Genomic DNA, 26322 nt, shown 5'->3' on the forward strand with positions numbered 1-26322 from the left:
TTTAAACAGACAACTGAGGAGAAAAATGTCTATATAAGACAGTTAGTAAATATTTCTATCTGAAGCATAAAGGGAATCCTATTCTGGGGATGGGGTGCAAAATCGGGCAGTGTGGTCTTTACAAAAGTGGTAAGACAGTGAGCAACGACAGTTTGAAAATGTTTCATAGGAAAAACATAACACAATGGAAAGCGTTAACCAAAACATCCTCCCTAGCAGAAGTGAAATCACTTATTTCATCAGACCCAGTACGTGGCTGTGCCTCCACTGCAAACACCATGAAGTGCTCTGAACCTGAGCAGCGCCTGGAAGCACGGGCAACAAACTGTGCCTATCATCACAGATGAAGACAATAACTCCACTGAAACAACTGACTGGTGAAGGCTGGACACCTGTCAAGTCTGTCCTCTGCCCCAAATCCAACGCAGAGCTGTGAGAGCAGAGAGGCACACGCAACAAGCACCAGTAGTCAACTTCCGTAGGAAAAGTATGTGCCTTCATTTTGCAGCTGTTTTCCAGCCCAGCCCAGTCCACTGCTGCCAGCAGCTGCCTCCAAACCAAGAAGGGCCAAGGTACAGCTCGGGGTGTCCCATCTGCTGCTCCCTCCCATCAGAGCACAGCCACCACCCCACTAAGAGTCACCCGCTCCTCCAGCGGCAGCCAGCAAACCCCACTGGGAAGGAGGGGGGGTAAAGGGATTTAGTGATTAATAAAAAAAAAAAAAAAGAAGAAGAAAGAAAAAGCAAGGAGGTGATGTAAGGATGCACCCTCAAAAGGGCTGCAAGGCCCACAAGGTTGGGTGGGTGCATGGACGGGTGGATGGATATGTAGGTAGATGGATAGGTAGGTAGGTAGATAGATGGATGGATGGATGGATGGATGGGTGGGTCGGTAGGTAGGTAGGTAGGTAGGTAGGTAGGTAGGTAGGTAGGTAGGTAGGTGGATGGAGGGACCCTCTCTTACCTGCACCGGTACTGCTCTCCCTACGCCGCCGCCGTTGCCTCTGCCGCGCTCCGACCGCCGCCCGCCCGCCGTCGCGGGGCGGATTTATAGCCCGCGCCCCGCCCGCCGGGCGGCGCTGCCCGCCGCCGCCGCCGCCACCGCCTCCCCGACGGGAGCACGGGGCGGGCCGCCACCCGCTCCGGGGCTCCGCCCGCCCGTCCCCGCGCCCCAGGGTTCCCCCCCCCCCCTCACCCGCGCCGGCCGCAGATGTTTGCGGCGGGTACATCCCGGATGCCCGGTCTGCACAGGGTCCTTAAGTATCAGCGGGGAACCCCGGCGCACACCCGCGAGCCCGGGTCCCCCCCTTCCTCCGGGCGCGTAGCCCAGCCGGGGGGAGGCTCTGCATCCCCTTCCCGGGCAAGCTTTGGGAGTAGTGCACGGCTGAGACCCGGCGCCCTGCTTCCCGAAGCGTTACTGTGCCGGGAAGAAGAGGTTTCATACAATTTGGTGAGGAGAAGCGAGTGCGTGCCAGGGGTTTGCCCAAGGACCGAAAGTGTAGCAGTCTTGGGAAGGGCTGAGTAGAGGACTGCAACAGCAGGGTCCTGGCACAGATGGTCAAAATCGTGCGGACTTATGTACCACTACATAAAAATAAGTCTGTTTACCAGATACTGAATTGCAAAATCTTATGCTCATACATTAACGTGACCACTAGGAAGGAACTCTGACTGGAGTAGAAAGAAAATAATGCGTTCACACTTTTCTGATGAAGTTCAGAGAGTGCAGCGGGTGCTGCAAGTGCTGTGTGAATTTCCCAGTGAACAGCTCTTTGGCAAGAAGCGCAGCTAATCGTTTATTCCAAAAAGAGGCCCTAGCCTGCTGAGTAAAGAATATCTCTACATACACAGTTCTGCGTGTAGCCACCCGCTAAGGGGTGGGTTAAACTGTGACAGCCTGAGCTGCTTTTGCTGTGCCTTTTCTGTAAAGCACACTTACCCCGTGTGTGTGATTTCACTTAACAACCTCGCTTTTATGGCAGGTTACTGTGACCCAAACTGATGAAATCCACAGCGTGTTATCATTCTCCCTTATGCGGTGGCCTGAAGAGGAAATCAGAAATTCCTGAAACTCTGAAACTGTTCAACTCTCTGCCTCTGTTTTCTCAGCTATACAATAAGCTTATTAAGTCCAGTCCATAAAAGCTTACTGCTGTTCAAATGCATATTAGCTTCTCTCCTCCTAGCCCAGCTTCTGCACCTGAGTCAGAAAGTGCTGCCTTCAGAAAAAGAACCCTGGAAGTCTGGTTCCTTTTTCACCACAAAGTGGTGGGAGACCGTGTTGTGCAGCAATAACTCTGAAATATTATTAAGTGTAGAATAAAGGAAATTTCTTATCATGTTTTCTTACCTTTGATTAGTTAATGTCTGCAAGAATGAAAAGCATTTCTAAAACAACAAAAGAGAAGCATTTGTCATTCTAAGACAGCACTGCTGTCTCTGTGCTTTCTTTGGTTTTTACGTCGTAAAAGGTCTAACCTTTTTCATATACATTTTAAACTGTGAGGGCAGGGAACCAATGAAACCATCCCAAATAATTAAATTTGCAACTGAGCCTATTTTGAAGTCATATGTTCAAACTTATGTCGTCAAATCACTGTCTTGCTGTGTTTGTTATGGAAGATCTGTCTAGCTCAGTGGCTCTTAAAATTATGGAACAAGTGCAAATGCTAGAACAAGAAGATGGGCTTGACTAATTTTCCAAGGGATTAATCCTTCCTTCATCTGACCATGAAACAAAATCCTAGCTCAGAAACATTCAGTCCTTCAGAAAACAGATCTGGGTCAGTGTCTGAACTGTGTGGTTTGGCCCATCCTCAAGCAGTTTTTCAGTCTGCTGTGCTTGGCTGCTTTTTGGGGAAGGGGCTGAAAGCTCCAGAGATTCAAATGGAATGAACTGTTCCCTGTGCACTAAATGCAGACTTTTGCAGTAAAAACAAGTACTGAGGCTGGGATGAACTGGAGAACGGGAATGAAGTGTTTTCTTTTCCTTTGATCTTTGCAGTTTGTTTGTTATTTAGATCAGATGTGGTCTTGTACCCTCAAAAATGTTGGAGACGGGCAGGTAGAAGCCCCCAGGAGTCAGCAGCTGCTAACCCACATGAGCAGGAAAGCCTGGGTATCCGTGCATCACTAGCTCAAGCACTCTTCCCAGCTATTTTGCTAGTTATGACTGAGAATAACATGGTGATTTACAGGGTTTTTTCAGGGTGATTGGTGGATTGCAAAAGAAAATGAAGTCATTCCAAAAATCCAAGTTAGGAAGTATTTTACTATGTGAAGATGTAATTGCTAAAGTTTGTCCTCAGAAAGCCAAATCCTGCCATGTGCCAGAAAGGAGCATAGCTGAAAGCTTGGGGAACATCATTCCCTACTGCTTGAAAAAGTCTACTGAGAAGGCAGGTAGGGAAAACAGGAGTTTCAAGGCTTAATTTGCCAGAGCGGCACCGCTGACAATGCAACAGCCACAGCCTCAGTGAGTTTTCACCCCGTGCTGGGCTGCACGACTGCTCGCACCGCGTTCCCATAGCAGCTGAGCAGCTCATGGACCAGTATCTGTACGTGTACAGACGTGTGTGCTTTAGGCACCTCTGTGCTAGGGAGACAAGACAAGCTGCCACCCACGTGGGCCCACTGAAAACCTAATGAGTACTCCTACTATAAATATTATTTTATTTAATAAACCAGCTTTATGCAGCTGGCACGCACGTGTCCTTTTCAGAAGAGCGTCTCTCTAGGGGGTGGCTGCCCGGCCCGACGTGTCCACTCCTGTACCAGCGAATGGGCTGGTCAAACGAATCCGAAAGCACCGACCCTCTCCAGTGCCGTCTGTGGCTTTCACTCGAGATCCCAGCATAGGTCTCCGAGACATTTAAGACTAAAGTAAACAAGTCCTTGATTTACTGTTTTATTTTGTTTTACTAAACTGGGTTATCGTAGGTATACGCACACACAAAGACAGGTTTGCACAAAGAAGGGAAATGGCATACTTCCATGCTAGAGAAAGACTAATTGTATGTGCTAAGCAGAAACCTGCCTATGTGTTCCAATACCTGGCAGGAGCAATATTTCAGCATTTAAATAGCACTTTAAAGCCATTAACTAATCAATGCTTACAAGGCTCCAGGGGAAAGAGGGTGGTGCAAATGAAGAACCACCAGAATAGAGACCTGATCCAAAGTCCACTGAAGGGTAGCAATTCCATCTATTTCAATGCTATGGAAACAGATTTTAATTATGAGACTATTCTTCTTTCCTTTGACATTATTTTTCTTGCCATGCCAGCATTGACTCCAGAAATTTCAGTGATTGTACTGCAGCAGCAAAGAAGGAAAAAGACTTGAATAAAGTAAGATCACAGCATTATTTTTCTGCAAATAATATTGTGCATTTCTTTAGGAAGATCTCTGCACACTGTTTACATTTAAGCAGTGGTAATATTATTAGTCACTGTAAAAGTAACTGGGTGTTCCCTTGTTCTTGCTAACAATACAGCAGGGATAATTTTGGATTAAGCTACATGTTTTATGAAAAATATACTTGATGTTTGCTGGTTCATGTCAAAAGAATTCCCCGTGTGACCCATCAAATATCACACCCCATCCACCGGGAATTTTATTCTACTACAGCCTTTTGTTGTTGCCTTTGGTTCCCTTGATGATGCTGACATGTAGCCATACAGATCGGTTGTCCTTCCAAAAATTATCCAATGCAGCTTTGAACCAAGGGCACTGACCTCAATAAAAAATATAAATAAATAACACCACAGATTGCAGATTCACATGCCCTTGTCAGAGATTTGCCTGATGTTATTCATAACCCCACATAAGTACTTATTTCCAGTTTGGAAACTGCTTTTGGCAGGTTTGTCTGGTTCAGCAAAAGCATAGATGTGGGGTGAGTCATTTAGTTGGTTTTGCAATATGAACTTCCTGCCATTTGCAAAGGAAGTAGATTTTTTTAATGTATTTTAGAAGACCAGGGTTGATCTGTACGTTCATTCAATGAATGGCGGGGATGGGGGTTTTGTTTTGCTTTGAACAGGAATGTCCCCTTCAGGAGGTTTTTGGTGTAGAGTTTTACCAAAGGGAACGTTTTTGCAGGAAGTTCTGTTAATTGGGGTGGAATTTGTGAGCTAAATTCACAGCAGGGCTCAGCTGCTGAGTGACAGGGCTGCCCGGCCCCGTGTTCGGCACTCACACTTTCAGTCCAATGCATGCGGACAACTAAGTGCTTAAGAATTGGGTTTCTCAGAAGTCAACATGACGAATGGTAAATATTAAAGCTAGCCAAGAGAAAAAGCCAAGAGGGACAAGGTCTAAAATAGATTTTATGTTTATTTCCACATAAGGTTTTCTACTGTGAGTTTGCTCTGAGAGATCATAGAATCATAGAATCATAGAATTGTCTAGGTTGGAAGAGACCCTTGGGATCATCGAGTCCAACCAAGATGAATATCTATGGTCAGTGAGTGCAATCTCTAGTACTGCCTCACAGTCCACAACCCACAGATAATGCAGGCATCTGAGGGACTTGGTCTCCGACACTATACTTAGTTGTGTTTGAGCACAGCTCTTCTGCTTACCAGGAAAAAGTCTTGACCACAGTCTACGGGGTGGTTGTGTACCCATTGCACAATATGTTGCCGGCAATTTCTCCTGTTGGAGCTAATGCATTTTGTAAAAATAATGAAAATTCATCAAGCCAGACAGGAAAAAGGAAGAATTTGGTTCTGCAGCTCACAGATGTCATTGCGAAGGTGGGGAGATCGTATCCCCGCTACGGTTGGAAGAGGAGTTGGGACTTGCCAGATATTTCCACTCCTCCTCCAAAAAGAAAAGGCTCAAATTGCAATATTAAAACCTGTTTCTCACACCAAGAACTCACGAAGAGAGCTGCTATTTTTGAAGCTATCTTTTGTGCAAAGATTAGACCATCAGGGACTCTGAAACTTGCACAAGATGAAACAAGAGGGAGGAAATCCCAACTGGGGTTTCAGTTAGGATCTAGAACAACTCCTTTTCCCACTATGACAGTGGTTTCACACACACATCAAGTGGTAAAGAAAAGTGCTGCCTGATTTGGTGGCAGCCCAACAGGGGTTTTAAAGGTCTCAGTGGTACCTGTGTTTTGAACCAAAGAGATTCAGGTGCATTCAGCTTGCACATTCACCTCAGTCAAAGTATAATGCACTGCTGCTAATTATCTGTCCTGATGTAGTCTCAGGTTGTCTGCTCAGATGGGTTCTTTGTGTTTCTCTTTGTCACCTGCTCGCCACTGGACAGACAAAGCAGTACAGCACCGTGCACCATGGCCCGTGAAGATCCCTGTACTTGTTGGTGGCCCCAGCAGGACATGCATGGTGACTGGCTACTTATCCGCCCTCTTGTTTGCCCGATGGTCTAAACAGAAAGCTATTTGGGGCTCCTGGGAGATCAAAGAATTGGTTTTGTGGGTACCCGATAGCACTTCGCACAAATTTATTTAGTCCTGCTGGAGGAATATTGTACTCCTCAGACCTGTCCACCCATTGAACACACATGTACACACCTGCATGTACAGTTGCACAGAGCTTGTTTCTTTAGGGATCAACACTAAATATACAGATAAACGCAAATTTAGCTTTACAGAGATAACATGAGATTTTATTCATGTTTATTCTTTTCATGGTCAACTATTAGCAGGCAAGGAAGTAGAGAGACCTGTTTTAACTGTGAACTAAAAGCAGTGCCGTAACCCTACACAGCAGTCAGAAGCAGGAGAGATGAAGCGCTGAAAGGTTGTAAATTAGGGGGCATTTTCCTCAACTCTGTCAGAGGTAGGTGGCCTTCTCCATCCCATTCCCAACAAGAAACTTTTCATTTATCAGAAAGGGTTTGCTCTGGCTAAAGGAAACCAGTTAGAAAGTACCGCCTTTGGCATTAAAAACTACCTATTGACATTTCTCCTTCTTGAACTTTTCTTTCCAAAATGACCTACAAGAAGACAAGTTACACAGGTCATTAATTCAATTTCTGAAGCACTGGATGAGTAGAGAATTTAACAAAGCCCAACTGATGCCCACAGGTGGTCATATGCAACTTCTTGCATCTGTAATCCTCCCTCAGTCTGCCTGTCCAATGCCTTGGGGCGCCAGGACTCTCCATCCCCATTCACTAAGTGGGGAGAATCTGATGATCAATTGCAACTGCTGTCCTCTGCTGCCAATTCAATGACAAGTTTAAAGAAGTACTTTTAAGCTGTAAACGTATTTTCATAAAAGCTGCTTTCACATACTAGAAAATGGGGATTCTATACGCCTGAGCATTATGAGGAAAACCCTGCTCACATCCACCCTCGAGGCACAGCATTAGGGACGGTCAAACAGAACTCATTTGGGGGCTGCACTACCAATTTGAAGACTCTAAGTCATTTACGTAAAACAGAGTTTGCAGTAACTTGTTGTTTAGCAGAAAGGTGTGACCAGGGAGGTGCTGGGTATGAGTGCGTGGTCTGATAAATTAGGCCATTCAAAGCAAGAGATGACAGGATTTGGAACCCACCAGAAAATCTCCTGATTCCAAACACTGGTGCAAGTCACATCAGCCAACACACCTGCAACTCCTGTACTGACCAGGGGAGAAGGCGCCAAATGCAATTTGACATCTTTTTGATTCTCTATGATCATTATTTGGCTGAGCAAAATTGCGCCAAAACAGAAGTACCAGTCCTCCACTCTCTCCCTTTAATCCCCATCTTTAGTTATTATATTTTTAAAGCGTTTCCTCTACTAGCTAGAAATCTGGAAAGTACGTCCCTTCCCCCCACCTCTTCTTCCCCCTCAGTCTGGCCGTGGTGTTGCTATACACACAAATACATAGGCACAAGTACATGTGTTTATATCAGAGTCCTTCCCATTCCCTTTTTCACAGCCTCTCTGAAGGAGCATCCAACTCACATCTCAGCTGAACTTTTGAACCGAGACAGGGATATCTTGAATTCAAGAAAAACAGGCTGGTGAGTGCCTATCGGTTTGAGGAGCAACTAAGCAAGTACGAGTCAGAACTCTGTCCTCACTTGGGTCTGATAAGGAAGAGCTGGTAGAAGTCCTGATCGTTGTCTAATCTTCCTAATGTAGTAATGTCATGTGCCCTCTGCTTGAAAATGCACTTAAAAGTATATGTCCTTTTGTCCTGAGCACATATTTACATAGCAATAACACAGCCAAGCAATTAACTAAAAGAAAGTCTGGTTCTGCAAGACCCTAAATGACACGTATCACTTGCAATCAGTTAGATGGCTATAGCTGTTTTCTAAAGTTTTTGGTTATAAATGCTGCTCTTACAGCTTTGAACCCACAGTCAAAAAGAAGCACAAAGTGATTTTGCTGTTTGGTGCCATGTACTCGGAGCTGACCACACTAACAGGTCTGGGACCACATACTTTACATTGGCAACGTGTTCATGGACTTGGTCTCCTGGTCATGAAATACTAATGCCTATGAAACAAATAACTCAGGTTTCTCCTCTGTCTTGTGTTCAGGCAGAGAAGATGAAGGTTGGCTCACTTTTTACAGAAGTTTTAAAGAGGAGGGTGCCACAGGGGAGGTAGGACACAAACAGCCATTTCTGAATGCAGTCTGGTTAAGGGGTCGCTTTAAGTATCCTTTGACAAGAACCGGCGTGTGTTGCCCTAAGCCAAAGTAATGGAGGGAGTAGGGACAGGAGAGGAGAGCAATAGGTAAGCTGATTGCAGCTCTTGCAGCAAAAGTGGACGTTCTCTTTTGCCAGCCATTTCAAAACGGTTGCTCAGAATCAAACAGCCAGCATTAAATCAGCAATTCATTCGTTTAATAGCTTTAAAGCCTGTTCCCTATTAAACAAGACATGGCAAATCTGTTTCAGATTAGCAAATCAAATGAGTCACAAAAAAAATCCCGCTTTGGTGTTAAGTTTTGGGCTGTATGAGCTGCCTCTCAAACAGATGCTGCGTCCATACTGCTATATATGAAAAGCCCAAAGTCTCTGGCCCCGACACCGAGTGGTGTGGCCCAGCTCAGACTTCATGTCTTAGGACGAGCCCTCTGTGGCACACTGACCCCACACACATTGTATGGCACTTGGCCCCAGCTCTCTTCTGTGCTAGAAGTGGTGTCCCCGTGGTCCTAAGACATGATCATTTTATTTTTTTTTAATGTGTTTTTGAGTTCAGCGGTGCTGAAATAATCTAAGGGTGGTGTTGCAACACACGAGAGTGATGTTTTTACGGCATGAAGCTGAAGGGATGTGTTGCATACCCCAGGGTATTCACAGGGCCATATCAGCATTCAGAAGGATGTAAAGCCTGATGGGACAGCCTTAGGGGACTGCATAGGCTGGAACGTGGTCTTCTCCATACTGCCTGGTGACAGCTTCTGGGAAGAGGTGAGATGAGAGCCAGGGAGCCAAATAGCAATTAAATGCGTGGGCAGTCGTGGGTCTGGGTGTCAAGCTCATTCCCTGTTCCCTTTTACCCTAGACGCATCCAGAGGAACTGAGCAGGCTCCGCTGCAGGTTTTATCATCACATGCATCCAACTGGAGTTAGATACTGAACGGAAGACAGCCCTTGCAAACATCTGGAGCCGAGTGCTCCACAAAAATTTCTCACTAGTGAAGAATTGCGGCAGGTAAAACACCACTTCTGCTGGCAGCCTCTGGGTAGGTGGAAAACACTGGGAAATTTCAGCAGCGTTTCACCCCCTATCTGCCTAAAAATGAGTGCCAAAAGGAAGATAGTAGCCTTATTTCTTAAAGCAGCTGAAATTTTTGATGTGTTAAACAGCTTTCAGTTAACTAGAGCAACTCTAAAAGTTTTCTAAAGAAATATACAGACACTCCTATAAAGAAAACATAACTATTGTATTTTTATCAGAAAGAAAAAGCAAAAGGAAAGCGAAGCAGTTCTCAAGATACCACAGAACAGAGTAGAGAGAGAGCAATTTCAATCCAAATCACACCTCCGAGAAAGCTTTCCTCAGCCTAAGGCAAAAAAGAGAGAGGCTCTTTGGTCTAGGAATCCCCCAGCTAGTGAAACTGGCAGACGTGAATGATTGCCAGGTTGATGTTTATCATCTGCAAAACATTATGTCAATTAGTGGAGTTTCCCAAAAACTAGAAAAGGGCTGCTGATGAAAAGACTGGCTATGTGAATGAAGAGAGAGTGGTGAATATAATACACATTGCCTGGTGATATTTTTGACACCATCACCCACGGCATTCTTATTTTCAAGTTGAGAAAGTATGGGATGTATGAGCGTGGCTTGAAAAATGGCTGTACTGCCAGGGTTAAGGTGTATAATAATCAATGGCTTAATATCCAGCTGAAGGCCAGTAACAAGTGGAGTGCCACAGCGGTCCACTATTCAATGTCTTCATCAATGATTTGGATCATTGGACCATTGGAGTGCACCCTGCAGCAAATTCAAGATGATAGTGAGTGAAGGAGTGAAGTGATCGATATACCACATGACAAAGCTTTAATCCAGAAGGACTTTGAGAAACACGAGAATTGTGCCAACAAGAACTTCCTGAAATTCAGCAGGGAGAAGCGCAGAGTTCTGTGCCTGGGGTGGAATAACCCCATGCATCAGCACAGGTTGGGAACTGAACAGCTGAGGCTGGATGAAAGGGAATCTGGGGCTTGTGGTTGATGCCAGAATGAGTAAGAAGCAATAGTCTGCTCTCATTACAGGTAGTGCAAATTGCACATTGAGTTGCATCAGGAAAAGCGTGCCCAGCAGATCCAGGGAAGTTATTATGTCCTTTACTCATCTCTGGTGAGACCAATTTTGGACCTACCAGGATGTCAAAAATCGTAAAAAGCTCAGCAAAGAGCTGCAAAGATCGTTAGGGAGTTAGGGCACATGCCCTTCAGGGAGAAGGTAAGGTAGTTGGGCTTGTTTAATCTTGGCAAGAGGAGACTCAGGGGTGGTCTAATAACAGCCTACAACTATTTGAAAGGAAACTGCAAGGATGATGAAGCCAAACCCTTTTCAGTAGTGGCGGAGAATGTAATGCGGCAACAGCTACAAGTTGTGGCTTGGGAGGTTGAGATTAGATGGAAGTTTAAGACATTAACATAAAGCTACGGAAACAAAAATAAGTTCTGCTCAGTGGAAGCAGCAGGCCCAAAGGAAAGCCAACACGGGAAGGCATAGGGTAGATCACAGAAATGTTGGGAATACCACCACAGAACAGAGCGAACAATGAAGGTTGCCAAGAAGACTGCTTAAAAAAGTGAACTCTGGAGCCTTCATCTAACTAGCCAAAATAACCGGTTGCTGGTCTGAAGTGCTAGCGCAGCATGTCCCCTGGATATGGGATGCAGGCTTAGAGTTTTAAAAACCCAAGGCAGAAATTAAAGAGGCAGAAGGTCTGAGTTACTATAATATTTCAATTAGCAGTAAATGGAGTTATCCCATGCCCAAAGGGCAGGTGGACTCAGTGCTTTTCTGAAAAAGATCAAAGATATAGCTTGCAGGAACAGAGTTTTGGTAGTAAGAGAAAGGAATGATCTAGGTTTAGCTCTGGATGTGGAAAATTCCAGGATTTTGTCTACAGGAGACTAGTACATGCAACATTTAGTGTCATTGCTAGGCTGAACAAACTAGACCGTCCCCAAAAAAATTTCTGTCAATAATCTTCAGAATTAAAAAATCAAAGGGAGTTTTGGAAGAACGATGAGCATTGCTGACCCATGTGTTAATGCTTAGAACAAGTCTTTAACAGAGCAAACACCTGAGGTCTAACACGAGCAGGTCAACCTCACTTAAAACCCGCAAATGTTGTATTTTGTTTTGAACAAATAGGTGATCAACATTGGCAGAGCTGCAGCCAAGGGTGGGCTTTAGATCAGAAAACATTGATGAAGGTTATTGGCAGGGTGTGGCTGCATAGCCTGTTTCCAGCTCCGGGTGTCACTGGAAAGAGTGAAAAGTGAAAAAGTGAAAAAATAGTGAAAAAAAAACCAAAACAAAACAGTGAAAAGGGCTCACTGATGAATAGAATTTGATTCAGAGGCACCAGACTGGGGAGCACTAGTCGGAGCAGAAAGGAATTCACATGAATATACTGAGAAGGACAAGGACGTCACAACCATTGAAGACTCTCAGGGCTGTTTTGGGGGCATCCAATGGACAGAGATAGCAAAAAGTCCTAAGGTTTGCTACTGTTATGAAAAGTACAGGCCAAGCAGAGTAAGAAGGAACAACGGAAACCACTGTTAACAGTAGCACTGGAAAAAATGCATCTTAAATGCCTAGTTGTGTTTATTACCTAGTCCTTCTAGTTTCTATCCTAAGATAACCTTGGTAGAAGATACGGTGCTCAGTCATATCACCTTTCTCTTTATTGCGTAGCGTCCTACATAGCTGGTAATGCCCAGCAGTGATCACAGCTCTGTGGGCATGAGCTCCCACAGTTTGTAGTGAAAAAAATGTGCATGCACTGCTGCTGCTGCTGCTTCCCGTATCCTCAGTCCAGTGGGCTGATCACCAACGGTATCAAATTGAAAAAGCAGCTTTTCAGAAAGGCTGGGCAGCAAGGTTGTGTTTAGCCCTGTTACCTCATTGAACTCTGCGTCTGCCAGCATAACTGAGGATTTAATTCAGCTTTTCATCACCCAGCACTGAGATACAGCATCTATGGATGCAAGGCCACAGGTGTTTAATAGTGTGTAGCAAAGCTTTACAAACGTGGGTAATTATTATTCATTAGCATTGGTACTACATTGCTGAGTAGAGCTAAGGTTAGGAACCCTGCTTTGCTACGGTTTACTAAAAATGAATCTTGAGAGACAGTTTGTGGCAAAAATGCTCATTATTGAAATGGTGAGGACAAACAGGCTGAGACAGTTGGGGCTGTTCACCCTGGAGAAGAGAAGGCTCCGGGGAGACCTTATAGCAGCCTTCCCATACCTAAAGGGGGCCTACAAGAAAGCTGGAGGGGGACTTTTTACAAGGGCATGTAGTGATAGGACGATGGCTTCAAACTGGAAGAGGGGAGATTTAGAATAAATATTAGGAAGAAATTTTTCACTGTGAGGGCAGTGAGGCACTGGCCCAGGTTGCCCAGGGAAGTTGTGGAGGCCCCATCCCTGGAGGTGTTCAAGGCCAGGCTGGATGGGGCTTTGAGCAACCTGGTCTAGTGGGAGATGTCCCTGCCCATGGCTGGGGGGTTGGAACTAGATGATCATTAAGGTCCCTTCCAACCTAAACCATTCTATGATTCTATGATTCCCTATCATCTTCTAGATAGGGGACCAAGGCCAGAGTTTAAGTCTTGAATGCTTCAAGGTTATTAGTCATTACAAGTGTTGGAGCTAGCACAAATATTAGTATTGTGGGATTTGGTTTTCAGTGCACGTAGACACACTTTGTAGAAAGGCCTGAATGTAGTAATCCCCCTTCGCATGGTCTGTGGTACCGGGCAGCCTTGCAGAAAGGAAGGATCTAATCACTAGCAAACAGCGCCCTGTGTCATGAAGCTTTCACTGGGTTGCCTCACCTTTGGTGATGAGCGCATCTGAGCCACGAGATCAGAGATTTGAGCAGGATGATTAATACCGACTTCACCCTGGGAGAATACTAAGAACATACTGAAACAAAACATTTTGAGCTCTGAGGCCCTGTATCTGAAAAGACTGCCTGTACAACACTTTGTGTCCCTTCAGCTTAGAAAGACCCTGAGCAAAGTGATAAGTGATGACACGAAGAACATTTGTTACTGAATGTAAGATTTCCTGTTTAGCATGCTTTCTCTGCTGGAATGCATTTATTGCTTTGTTTGTCCCACACATCACAGGTTATTTTCATCTCAGAAGCAGCTCTTTAAACAATATCAGAATTTAAAAGAGGACAAAAATCTGTTGCAGTTTTTATGGTCAACTTCAAAGCCATTTTGTTAGAAACTCAAATAAATCCTGAAAAAACAATCTTAATTCAGAAAGGAAGCCTTGACCATAAGTAGTTAAGACATCGTGAAAAGCATAAAGCTCTGTCTGCAGTAGTATTTAAAACAGGGAATTATGGTAAATTGGGGACAATGCTTTAGAAAAGTAGTATCACATAGCATGGACAAAGTCAAAAACCTTTAACTAGATTCTTTGTCTACAAAACCATTGGCATATCTGATTCTTCCCATTGGGTTACCACTGTTGTTAGTTCCAAGACACAAAAGTCCACAGGAGCCAAATTTAATCTTGTGTGCTATCTGCGGCATTTGATGCAGGCTGAGAGGAGGGACAGATCTTGTCCCCGCTGGGCAGCTGTGGAGCTGCTTTACAGCAGTTTATTTTCAGTGGTGAAAGGAGTTATTCTAGGCCCTTTCTGTTTGTCACTATTACAAACCCAAGACAAAGGCCAAAAGCAGACTTGAGCTGGCTGAGACCCATTATTTATTGATCTTTCATCATGTCAGTGTTTTCAGCTTCACCCCAGTCTTGGTCAAGCAGAAAGCTCCAGATGCAGACGTGAAAGCCAGACTTCATCCCTTCCGCCTGTGGGTATGAACGGTTTTCCAGGAAGGGTCCCAAAGACTCCCCGTTCAGATCTGCTACCTTGTCATGAGCTCAGGTGAGACCTCATGTAACGACAAATTTGTGTGCTAATGGATCAGAGGGTGGCGGAATCTGGTGGATTCTCCCCCCAAAAGAGGAGATTTGTAACCTCAGCTGTTGGAGAGCAACCTCACTGTAAGGTTACATCCTTCAGGGCTCTTTCTGGATGAGAGAATCCACATCCTTGGCTTGGACCCTCCTTCGCACAGATTTGCAGAAGCGGCTTATTAGAGTTGCTGCTCTAGGGAAGGTGCTGCAGGAAATGGATCCTCACCTATACCCAAGTGGCTTCAAAGGAGTGGCTGGTTGTTGGGGACCAGCCGCTGTCAGTGTTGCAGAGTAACTTATACTCCCTGCCTGGGTGATCACGCAGAGCCAGCGGCACACTAAAAGCCCAAGGGGGAAAAAAAAAACCAAACAGCGTAGCTCATGATAACTGCTGGTACCAAAAGTGTCCTGCGTTCAGCAGCTGCCAGTGCCTCTTCTTAGAGGTTTGTCAAAACAGAACTTTCCTCACCAAAAGGGGAACTTCCCTTTTTTTTTCTTTTTTTTTTTTCCCCAGCAGCTGCAATATACTGAACCAGACATTTTTAGAGCCACATCATCTGTATGCCCATTGCCAACATCCAGCAGCTATGTACGCAAGAGTTTTCCTGGCAAAGTATCAAACCTCCCTGGAATAATCTTAAGGGGCCTCAGTTAGTATGTTCCCCGGTACTGCAGAAACACTGAGCCGGGGCACAGAGGTGTGATACAGACTCTGCAGATCTGGTAAATATTTAATGTTAGGATTAGCCACTATTTTAAAACACTTTTTCTGATAAACACTCGCTCATACTGTGACACCTAAAGTCCTTCCTGCAGTTAAATAACAATAATGATTCATTGTTGTCATTGATATGTGTTTCTATTTAAATACTTAAACTCACGTCAGTTCCTTAATATAGGAATAAGGTTTGCTTATAGAAGAGGAAAAGGAACGACATATCTGTCCTAGCCTGACTGATTGACCAAAGATCTGAGGTGCTTACATTTAGGAGGAAAAACTGAACATTGTATCAGGTACTTTGTTCCATCTGGTTTTATTTTGGATGGGGACATATCCCTGTTTTCCTAATCATAAGAGAGAGGGATGCAGTAGCAGGAAGCAAAAAAAAAAGAGGGAGGGGATCTGGCAGCTGACAGAAAAATCAACTTCTTGTTCAGACTGTTTCTCACTTAAAGGATCAGTGCAAGAGATAGCTGCTGGTTTGTTTGTTGGGTTTTCTTTTTTTTTTTTCTTTTTGAGAAAGTTTGGCAGCATTTAAGATGGTTTTAAGTCTAGGAAACTCTGCTGAGGAAGCAGGTAGCCAAGATGACAAGGGCTTTGGGCTCAAGATGGGCACATATCTCTGTACAGAGCAAACACAAACCGAGTAACTCTGGAAGCTGAACACGTCTTTTTCCGTTTATTGCTTTGTGCTCAATCCACCAATGGTGTAAATATTTGGAGAAGAAAAACAACATAAACAGCACAGTCACCCTGGAAAACAGGGGATGTGACCCTGCAAGAGACGAGGAGAAAGGGTTTGAGCAGCTTCCTATGGTAAGAAGATTAGAGAAGCTCAGGCAGTTTCTTGTATTTGTAATCATTTAAACAGCACAAGACTTCAAAAAAGATGTACCTAAAGCACTGCACTGCTGAATAAAAAGAGATTGAAAAAAGATACTAGGCGAAAATACTACTGGAATTACTGACTTACTGTATACATTTGAGAAAACAGGCCACTAGCCTCAAGGCTTTGAGTGAGAATCAAGGCTTTGCTCTATTGACAGGAAGCCAGAGTTGGAAAGAAATTCTCAGCATTTTCCAAATATTCCTTTTTTTTTTTTCCCCCCTTAAAGTGAGAAGGCTGCCAAGCAGCTTCTAGTGGAAAGAACAGAACCTGTATTTTCATATCAAATTATAGAAAATTAGAGTTGAAGGCAACTTGAAATGGGCATCTGCTTCCCTGTTTGGAAAAAGGATCAAATAAATGTAACCATCCATTATCAATTTTTTTTTAATCGGTCTTAAAATCCTCCAGCAATAGTGTTTGGGGGTTCTCTAGGTAATGTCTTCCAAGATATATTACTTTAAGGAATAATTTTCTATTTTTTCTTCCTGTTAATTCTTTCTTGTGAGGGCACTTGGAGAACAAATTTTCCTTCTTATGTGTAACACTCTTATAACATTTCCATGTACAGGAAGGCTGCCAGTTTTGGAGCTTTCCTTCTCTGTGTGTTTCTGTGGCATTTCTGCTGGTTGTCTCCCCCTTTTAGTACTTTGAAAAGCAAAACAAATTTTATTTTTAAAACATTTCCTCATAAATCGTGATTCCTAAAGCGCTTGCAAGGTTCATAGTTCTTCACTTGAGCAGTTGTTTTCTTTACATCTCTTTTATCATTCAGTATCCAAAGCTGGCACTGAAATCTGGAAGTCAGAGGTGCTGAAGAATCTCTCTGTACTCAAAGGGGTCTAAATGAATGGTAAAGTTTACCTCCTAGGTTTGACTTATGGTAGTCCTGCTAATATGTCCCAGGGCGACATTTGCATAGTTGTCCGAGTATCATACTTTTTCATAGTCAGTTTGTAGATCCTGTTCTGTGCTACTGCTGCCTTGTGAGCTTCTCTTCTTTTCCTATTTGGTCCATGATTTCTGCTTTCTACGTTTTTAAGAAATTAATTAATTTAGGCCATTTGCTCTGTTTAATGAGATCATTTTGGGTGTTGAACCTGCCTGCACACATTGGTGCCAGTCGCTCATGTAAGTTGGAATTCTGTTTTACAGTGCTATAAATTGCTAGCTGAAAGGGGCTATCTGATGTGCCACGTGTTGGGTAGCAATTGTTGTGCCCCACTTTGAGTCACACCACTGAATTTTGCTGTTACTTTATAGTAGTTTTGTCTAGAACATATATCCTTGCTTTCCTTATGAGAATGTTATAGTGAAGTCTAACCCAAAGTTTTATTACAAATGCAACGAATTATGTCATTCACTTCCCTGTCATCAGCTGGATGAGTGTGGTGAATTGACCTTGGCTGGCCACCAGGTGCCCACCAAGCTGCTCTTTTCCTCCTCCCCCTTCTCAGCAAGACAGGGGGAGAAAATGAGATGAAAAGCTCGTGGGTTGAGATAAGAACAGGGAGATCTCATACCAATTACTGTCATGGCCATAACAGAATCAACTTGGGGAAGATTAATTTAATTTATTGCCAATTAGTAACAGAGCAAGACAGTGAGAAATAAAGGCAAAACTAAAAAGACCTTCCCTGCATTGCCCTTTCTTCCCAGGCTCAACTTCACTCCTGAATTCTCTACCTCTTTCCCCCCCAAGAAGCTCAGGGGAATGAGAGCTGTGGTCAGTTCATCATGCATTGTCTGTGCTGCTCCTTCCTCACCACGCTCTTCCCCTGCTCCAGCATGTGGTCCCAGCCATGGGCCACAGTCCTTCATGAACTGCCTCAGCAGCTCTAGCAAATTGTGGCCCCATAGGCCACAGGTCCTGTCAGCAAATCTGCTGCAACATGAGCTCTTCATGGGCTGCAACTTCTTTCAGGGCATGTCCACCTGCTCTGGTGTGATGTCCTCCATGGGCTGCAGCTGGATATCTGCTCCACTGTTAAACTCCATGGGCTGCAGGGGGACAGACTGCCTCACCATGGTCTTCACCACAGGCTGCAGGGGGATCTCTGCTCCAACGCCTGGAGCACCTCGTCCCCTCCTTCTTCATTGACCTTGGTGTCTGCAGGGTTGTCTCTCTCACATATTCTCACTTGTCTCTGCCAGCTTCTGTTGTGCAGCAGTTTTTTCCCCTTCTTAAATATGTTATCCCAGAGGCACTACCACCTTCACCGACTGCCTCAGCTTTAACTGGTGGCGGGTCCATCTTAGAGCCGTCTGTCACTGGCTGTATCAGATATGGGAGGAGTTTCCAGCAGCTTCTCACAGAAGCCTTTCCTGCAGCCCCCCCCACTACCAAAACCTTGCCTTTTGAACCCTGTACAACGAGTTACCATGTCAGAGAAGAAACTAAATTCCTTTAACATGCTTTACTCTTGACAAAACTCTGCTGGCCATTCTTTAGCACTGTATTATCTTCCAAGTGCTCACAGTCCATTTCATAATTTGTTCCAGTAGCTTTCCGAGTTCAGCTGAATTCCTTGGATTTGTTCCTCTTATGCATTTCCACCTCCTTAAAGACAGATAGGACACTCACCCTCCGTAAGTCCTCAGAGCTCACCTCACTGCGGTCAACTTTTAAAGGTTCTCTCTTTTAAGGATCTTTTCTAGCAATAGAAGGTAAACAAGAACATACCTAGTGGCATGTTTGCTGGTTCTAGTTGCACACCCCTGTGCAACTTTCCTCTTTCTTCCTTAGGTTTTTGTTTGGATGGTGTTTATGAGTTGTCTCTTCCTCCAGTCTAGATGATGCCTATTCCACATTTCAATTCTGTACAAGGAGCCAGAATTTTTGGCACACTCTTGATTGATTGACTTCTGATAACACAGCTTGTGCTTTAACAATCTGCCGTTTGTCATAACCATGCAGTTAGCAACAAAAGGTCTCTGTTAAATGTTTAATGCCAGGCACAATCCCAGCAATCAGGGCTGGTAGACTGAGAAGGCTGTGCAGCATATGAGGTAGGAAGAAGCCAGAGAAAAAAAAAAACAGAGAAAAAATGTGGAATTGTTGTCTAAGTTCTGTATAAATACATCTGGGGTTTTTTATTATCTTTAAAAGTGGAGGATTTCCCTTTGGTAATTGAAATCAGAAATCTAATAAGTGTGAATATTCCACTTAGTAAAATAAAAATTGCTAATCACAAATATCTTTTGTTTTATTCTCCATAAATATGTTTGGTTAAAAATAATAAAAAAAAATAATCAGCAATACCCTAGAATATTCCCATGTAGAAAGACTCAATTATAACAAACTATTGGTTAGAATTAACTTTTGTTAATTTGCAGCAACATTTGTAACACTAGTGACATTTCTTCCTACAGCACTGTTGCTTTACAGAGCAGAATAAAACTACATTGCAGCCCAGATTCGTCTGCTATCCTTCTTCATACGTGTTGGCCTTAGAAAAGTTTCATAAAGAACATATAATGATAATTCATTTATAGACAGGTTTTTCATTTGGTTGGGTTTTTTTATTTGGGGGGAATGGGGGCATTTGGTACGTATTGCTATCTCAATCTGGAAAATAATCATCATAGTTTCTCCAAAGGATATCATAAAAAAGTGGAAAAATGTTCAGGGTGTTTTGAGTTGATCTGAAGAAGCCTTTTAAGGTTGCAGCACGCCTAATAAGTGTGGTACTGACAAATTGCAAGTAACGGAAAATAAAATACTCAAATCAAAGCTAAGGTGAAGAGAAAGGTCTTCACATTTAAATTCTTCAAACAGAGTGCCAGTGAAGTGTGGAAGCACTTAGCATAAAACCTCATTTCAGGGGAATTAGCAGTGTAAATGGTGCCTGGTACATAACAGCATTTTGTGTTTGCATCGCTAAATTGTGCAACCAAGGAAGGATTCAGCAACTGATGGCCACCTATACTGTCCAAGAAAAAGCAAAATCCCCTTTAGGATGGTACTATTCCTTAATCAAGTCTTGTTTAAATTAATTCTCTTCCCAAAAGGATAAGATTTGGGTGACCTTTTCAGGACTTTGTATTCAAGTGTGCTTTGTTTATTGACTACTTTTGAAATAGCTTGGACCAAAATGCATTTTTGCTTAATAAAATGTATCTGGACCTGTTCCATTACCCTCCCACTCGCTGAAGCCCACAGGACTAAATGGGTGTAACAAAAAGAAGAATTTGGCCATTGACCTGCAACTCCAGTGACTCATACTGGATCACATAAAACTGTCTCCCTGTTAGGGACTGTAACAGAGGACTGCTGCTAACGCTGAACTCTTCTGCTACAACACAGTGTGTGGGAGGCTTCAGGGGAAGGGACCTTTCCAGTGGATTCACAGAATCACAGAATCACAGATAATGGTGGAAGCTGGAAAGGACCTGTGGAGGTCATCTGGTCCAACCCCCCTGCTTAAGCAAGGCCACCTACAGCCATTTTCCCAGGACCATGTATAGGTGTTTTTTTGATATCTGCAAGGTTGGAGACTCCACCACCTCCCTGGGCAACCTGTGCCAGTGCTGTCACCCACACAGTAAAAACATGTTTCCTGATGTTTGGTTGAATTCTGTGCCCATTGCTTCTGATCCCGTCAGGTTCACCACAGAGCTGAGGGGAGGATGAAAGGTGTACTGTCTTGGAGACAAGAAAGACCCTGTTGCATTGCCAGCTGACTTCTCTTCCAAGCCCAATATTCACACTTCAAACTTCTGGATTTTTCCCTATGGCAGAGTCCTTGCTTAGGGGGCTGGAGAACCCATGGGAGTTTTGGTCAGAGGCTCTCCAGTCCCATCAAGCTGTCTTGGTGTGGAGCTAGCTGGTTGTTCAGATCCCCAATCTTTGCAGGTGCTCTCCACAATGCAGAGACATACAGAAAAATCCCCACCTGGGCACTCATGCCATGACTTCCCTGTGAGGTTGCATCTCTGAGCCTTCTCTTCCCACAGAAGCCTGATCATACACTCCAGCAGACAAGCTACTCTGCCACAGGCAGGGAGGAAGAGAAGGAATATCTAAGGTGAAATCTATCCAGATATTTGCCTACCTGGGTTTTTGTATCATTCTCATCTCCATGTTTCCTTTTTAGATCCTCTCACGTGGAATGTGTGGAAGCATAGTCTTTCTCCATTCAGAGAAGCAGAGAATACTGTATGGCCCCAAGCCCCAAGCCTTTTATTTTAGGGTGTGAGGGTTACATTACATATGAGGATTGCCTAATCCAACATATCAGCCAACCAAATTGGCCAACCATATTACTGGAGGGTGTTCTTATTTTGCTCAACCAGGGAGCTAAATGCTTTCTCTGCCTGGAAAAATTATCAAGAAATACTGTTTTGGAGAAAATGTTTTGGAAGCATTGTCCCAAGTGGCGATTAGACTTGTTTTAACTAGAGTGATCTGGAATTGGAAAGCCATACAGACATTCAAGAGTGCCTGGTGACATGTGGAAGCGTGAAGGTGAGACTGACTCATATAAGTGCAGTCAGGGCTGTTTTACAACAGTAATTCACAATGTATCTGATCCAAAACAAAGCAGGATTTGCTTGCCCTCAGGGATCACTGTGTACATACACAGGAAACAAAGGGCTTACATCTTTCAACACAAAATATTTCAGTATAAATAGCTCACAGAAATGCAGCTAATCTCTAAGGCCTTCTGTCAACCAGCTGCTGAAGAGGGAAGAAAGGAAAAGCTTTTGGTGAAGGGCATCTTCAACACGCAGGGTGGGCGTTTTTGTAACCTAAAAGCCCCATGCCTGGTGCCTGCTTTCCACAGCTAAAATACATGAGGGGTGATTAGTTCAAGCAGGAGAGCCTCTTTCAAAAACCAAGGACTGTATCATCTCTGTCCCTGAGAGCAGGGACTGTAGAACAGGCTCTGCACAGCGAGATCTCCCACCTGTGCTCTGGGGGTTTGCCTACCTTGTTAAATAAAAACCATCCAGAGAAGAAACTGAAGCAACGAACCCCTCACTGCCCACAATGCAAAGTCACTTCTCTCCTGGGATTTTTTGGGGAGCAATCCAACCAGCTGTGCCCAAGACAAAACCCTGACATGGTTTGGGTGACACCTCCCACAGGTAGCCTTCCCCACTGCCTGAGAGGGTGAGACCAAACCAGATGCCTTGCATTGCATTTATCATCATCCCTGTTGTCTTTGAACCCACAGGATCTTGTGCTTTCCCCTGAGGATGTGCCCTCACCTTCATATTATAAAATCACCACCTTAGTGGACCTTGTGATAGGAGCCAAGGATCACTTCCTAGAGCGAACAAGTGCTTAGTGGTGTAATTACAGCCCCACGGGGTGACACAGCTGGTTGTTTGATGCTCACTGTAGATTTTAAGGGCAGAAGGACAAATCATATGAACTAGCTTGTCCATGTAGTATTAGCCACAGAAGGCTGTCTAAGACGGATGCAAGGAAAAAGGTTGTCTAAAAGTCAACAAAGGGCAGCCAGGTAGTGTGGGCTTTGTGTGTACACAACTTTGAGGTGCACGGCCCTGTAAAAGCAGCTTAAAATTTCTATTCAAGTATCAATTAAAAATTATGGAAAGCATCCAAGCACAAATTTGGGACTTAACCTCATAAAAGCCTTCCTTATGTGCCAAGTTAACAAGGTCTACAGATCTGGCGTTAGCTCCTCAGGTTACTCAAACCAGGTGACCACAAATCTCAGAGGACTGACCTTCTGATTTCCAAATGTTTTGAGAAAATTAATGGAAATCAGCAGCAGATTTCCAAAAGCACAGGGGAGAAGACAGGACGCATTAGGTTTGGGGATTTTTTTGCTTATTCACTAGACACACATGCAGAACACATGTTCGTGTTTTTCTCAGCTTTGTTTCAAGACAGATTAATGGGCAACATGTTAACCTGGGAAGGAAGAGCAGCTGAGAGAGGGTTTAAAAATACCCTTTCCCATGGATACCTTAGCTGGTGGGGTACCTACTGACTAGGTAAGTAGTGCAACAGCACTGTGGCCCAGAGGCCTCAGCATTTGTTGGTGTAAAGACGAGGTGAAGGACACCATTGGCAATCAGGTGGATTGGTGGTCTCAGTGCTTTCCTTCCCCCGGGACTGTCACTGTCCCATGCAACGCAAGGGAGCCAAGCCTGTTCCTGAGGCGGGCAGCAAATGGAAGATGTTGGTCTTGTTCAGCTCCTGTAGCAATCCAGCGGTGTGACTGTTGTGGTGACAGTTGCAATCAAACCAAATTGCTCAGGAGAGTTATGAAATTGTGAAAGACGGTTTCTGCCAGCTTAATTTATCTCTTTTTGATATGCACGCAGCCTGCTGCTACAAAAAGTATAAGGAGCAGGTTCCTTCATTCAGCCACACTGGGAAGAGGTCGGCCTCCCTTCTGCTGGGCTCTCTGCAAAGGAACCAGTTGTTCCCGACAGTGGTTGACTGCTGGGAGAGGTGGTGGGCAGGGGTGCAGACATGTAAGGAAAGGCCAGGAGTGGCTCGTTATTCTGTTTAATATTTCAGCTGCACAGGGTCAAAGACTGCTGTATGCACAGCAGAAATATTGTGGAAAGTAACTGACTGTAATCACCTGCTGAGATATGCTCTACTTTTAGTTGAATCCCAGTGTTTTCCTCATCAAAAACATGATGCTCCATGGTAGGACCAGTGTCTAAAAACTCGAGCGTTGAACACAAGACAGCAAAAGCACATTTCATCATGCAGTGAGAGGTGACCCTACAACAAAACAAACTTCTCTCAGAGGACCTGTGGCCAGACATTGGCCAGACCTCAGGAATGCCAGGCCTTAGGCAGTATATCCACAGCCCTCACAATGAAATCCAGAGATAAGATTCCCTAAACAGTGCATAAATATGATCTAAATATGCAGAACAAGGACTGCCTACCCAACAGGACACATGCGGTGCACAAGTTTGCTGCACTGCTGTCCTACTCTGGATTTATATGCCTGAAGCAGAAGAGAAGTGGAGTTACCACTGCCTGCTGGGGATGAAGGGCCTTCTGGGAGCCCGATGACTGCTTTGTATGGGCTCTCCTTGTGGACCCAGATATCTTCTGCTCTTGTCTGTACCATGACCCAGCTTCAAGAGGAGTACTGGAGCAGGGGCCCATTCACAAGTGTCTGTTACTTATTTTAAGATACTTTCCAGATAGGTAGGACATATGCAATACAAAAGGTGTTCCCATATAAAAGATCCCTCCCATTATTCACAATATATCGGCGTTGCCAATGCAAGCAAGAATTGCGCAGCAGAGCTGTGCAACTGTAGAAGACAGTTTCTGCCTATGTATCCCATCCTTCTTTTCACTGCTGCCCAAACTGAACTTGGGGTGTCCCTCTACCTGCCTAGTTTCTAGATCCCAGGAATCTGTCTCCCCACTCTGTGGCAGTTGTCAGGGCCCACAGTTCGCAGCTTGGTGCACTAGGTTCTAGGGAGATATGGCAGTTGAGAGAAGTGAGGGAATATAGGGTTTCTAGGCTTTGGATGGTGGTTTTACACCTCTTGGAGCTTTTGCTAGACCTTCCTTCCCCTGCTATCCTGGCTGTCAGGGACTGCCAACCACCCTGCAGGCAGGGCAATTTATGGGAGCACTTTTCAGTCAGCTGCTGCTGCAAATCAGCTCAGATGTACAAGCTGAACAAAGTAATCCATCTGGTTTTCCATGAGGAAAATAAACAACAGTCTCAGAAGTGGCTCATCCAATAGATTGGCAGTGACAAGCAGATGTAAGGGGTAACTACTGATACAACCACATCCCAGAAGGATGTCTAACTAGATGGACATCTGTTTGGGTCACTATCAACCTTTGCTCTGCCTACTAGGGAGTGTTTCCTGGAGAATCAAAACCTAAAAGATCCTTTCGTGCTTATGCTTTAGTTATCCAAACACACTTCACAAAGAGATCCGTTTCGGTTGTAATCCACTCTACAGATCATATGTCCAGGGCAAACCTCTCTTCCAGAGAGCTTTGCTTTGTGTGTTGGTCTTAATCGTCTCCTAACTGCTCTCATGCCATTACACTCACTAAGGAAACTGATCCCTAAACATCTCAGCTCCTGGTAAGTTGACAGAGCATTTCTTTTCCTTTCCCATTTAAATACACACATATGTTCTTCTCCTTGGAGTCTGCACAAAGCCCTGCATTGTGCACTGTACCAGCTACTAAAACTAGCACAGTTGGCCTAAACTTGCCTTTTTCAAAGATTTCTCCTTCCTTTTTTGAGCAAAACAAAGCCTTTTGTATCCTTGTGGCCAAAATGATTCAAGAAGGGGAACCACAAGGCATAAAGAGCCCCCAGCTCCTCTCCCATTGCAATTTGGAGTCCATTTTCCAGTTCAGTGTGAACACAAGGGACCACCCCATGGCACTGCCCTCTATAATTTGCTTTTCAGAGCATTCCTGAGGAATTATCTGAGAGCAGAGTTGAACGTTCATGCCATTTTCTCTGCCAATCTCCAGAGCTGGGAGCACTGTAGGTTTCCTTCCCCTGTCTGTGATAAAGGATTACTGTGACATCAGTATTGTGTTCTGGTTTTCCCTCTGAACCTCCAACATCTCCATGATTTTCATGACTTTTGGCAATGAACAAGGTGAATATACTGGAATTAGAAACATATCTTTTTAATTCAAGAGGTAAGTTATTGCTTTTCTCTGGAAATGAAGGAACAGAGATTTGGGAGGGAAAAGGCAGGACAAGAGGAGAAAAATGCATTAAAAATAAGGTGTAGGGAAAAGAAGATCAGAGAGTCAGAGTTGACTCAAGACTGTACCAAGCACATACACAAACAGATGTGCGTAGTAGCAATGTTTTGCTTCCTGAATGAGCCTGACCACAGAGCTTGTTCAGTGACTGACGCTTGCGAAATAGCAGGCGAGCACAGAGGCTGTAAATAACCAGTGCCCTGTCAGCACTACAGTGGTATCAACAGCAACACACACGCTGCCTTGGGAAAAAACAGAGAGTGGCAGCAGCAATCAGTGAAGGTCGAACATGAACATATAAGGAAAGCTTTTATCACAATATCGAGTATGAAAGCACGTGAATTTTCAGCTGTGCCCATTTAGTTCCCTGGCACCTTGTCTTGAAGACAGTC

The 26322-nt window shown here is 44.3% G+C and overlaps 1 protein-coding gene across 3 annotated transcripts in view; it reads right to left on the reverse strand.

The window, feature by feature from the left end:
* The window catches only part of NDRG1 (N-myc downstream regulated 1), a 61475-nt gene extending 40113 nt beyond the window's left edge, over positions 1–21362 (reverse strand). Inside the window, exon 1 of one of the 3 annotated variants that reach the window (XM_082499640.1) lies at positions 21282–21362. In XM_082499640.1, coding sequence (XP_082355766.1) covers positions 21282–21310 — 29 coding nt within the window. In that variant the 5' untranslated portion in view covers positions 21311–21362. Of the gene's footprint in view, positions 1–963; positions 1034–15283; positions 15289–21281 lie in introns of those variants that run through there. The other 2 variants (XM_082499643.1, XM_082499641.1) reach the window with 2 other exon arrangements.
* Positions 21363–26322: the final 4960 nt, after the last annotated feature.

Source organism: Vanellus vanellus, assembly GCF_965231255.1.
Source record: "Vanellus vanellus genome assembly, chromosome: 2".
NCBI classification, from domain to species: Eukaryota; Metazoa; Chordata; class Aves; order Charadriiformes; family Charadriidae; genus Vanellus; species Vanellus vanellus.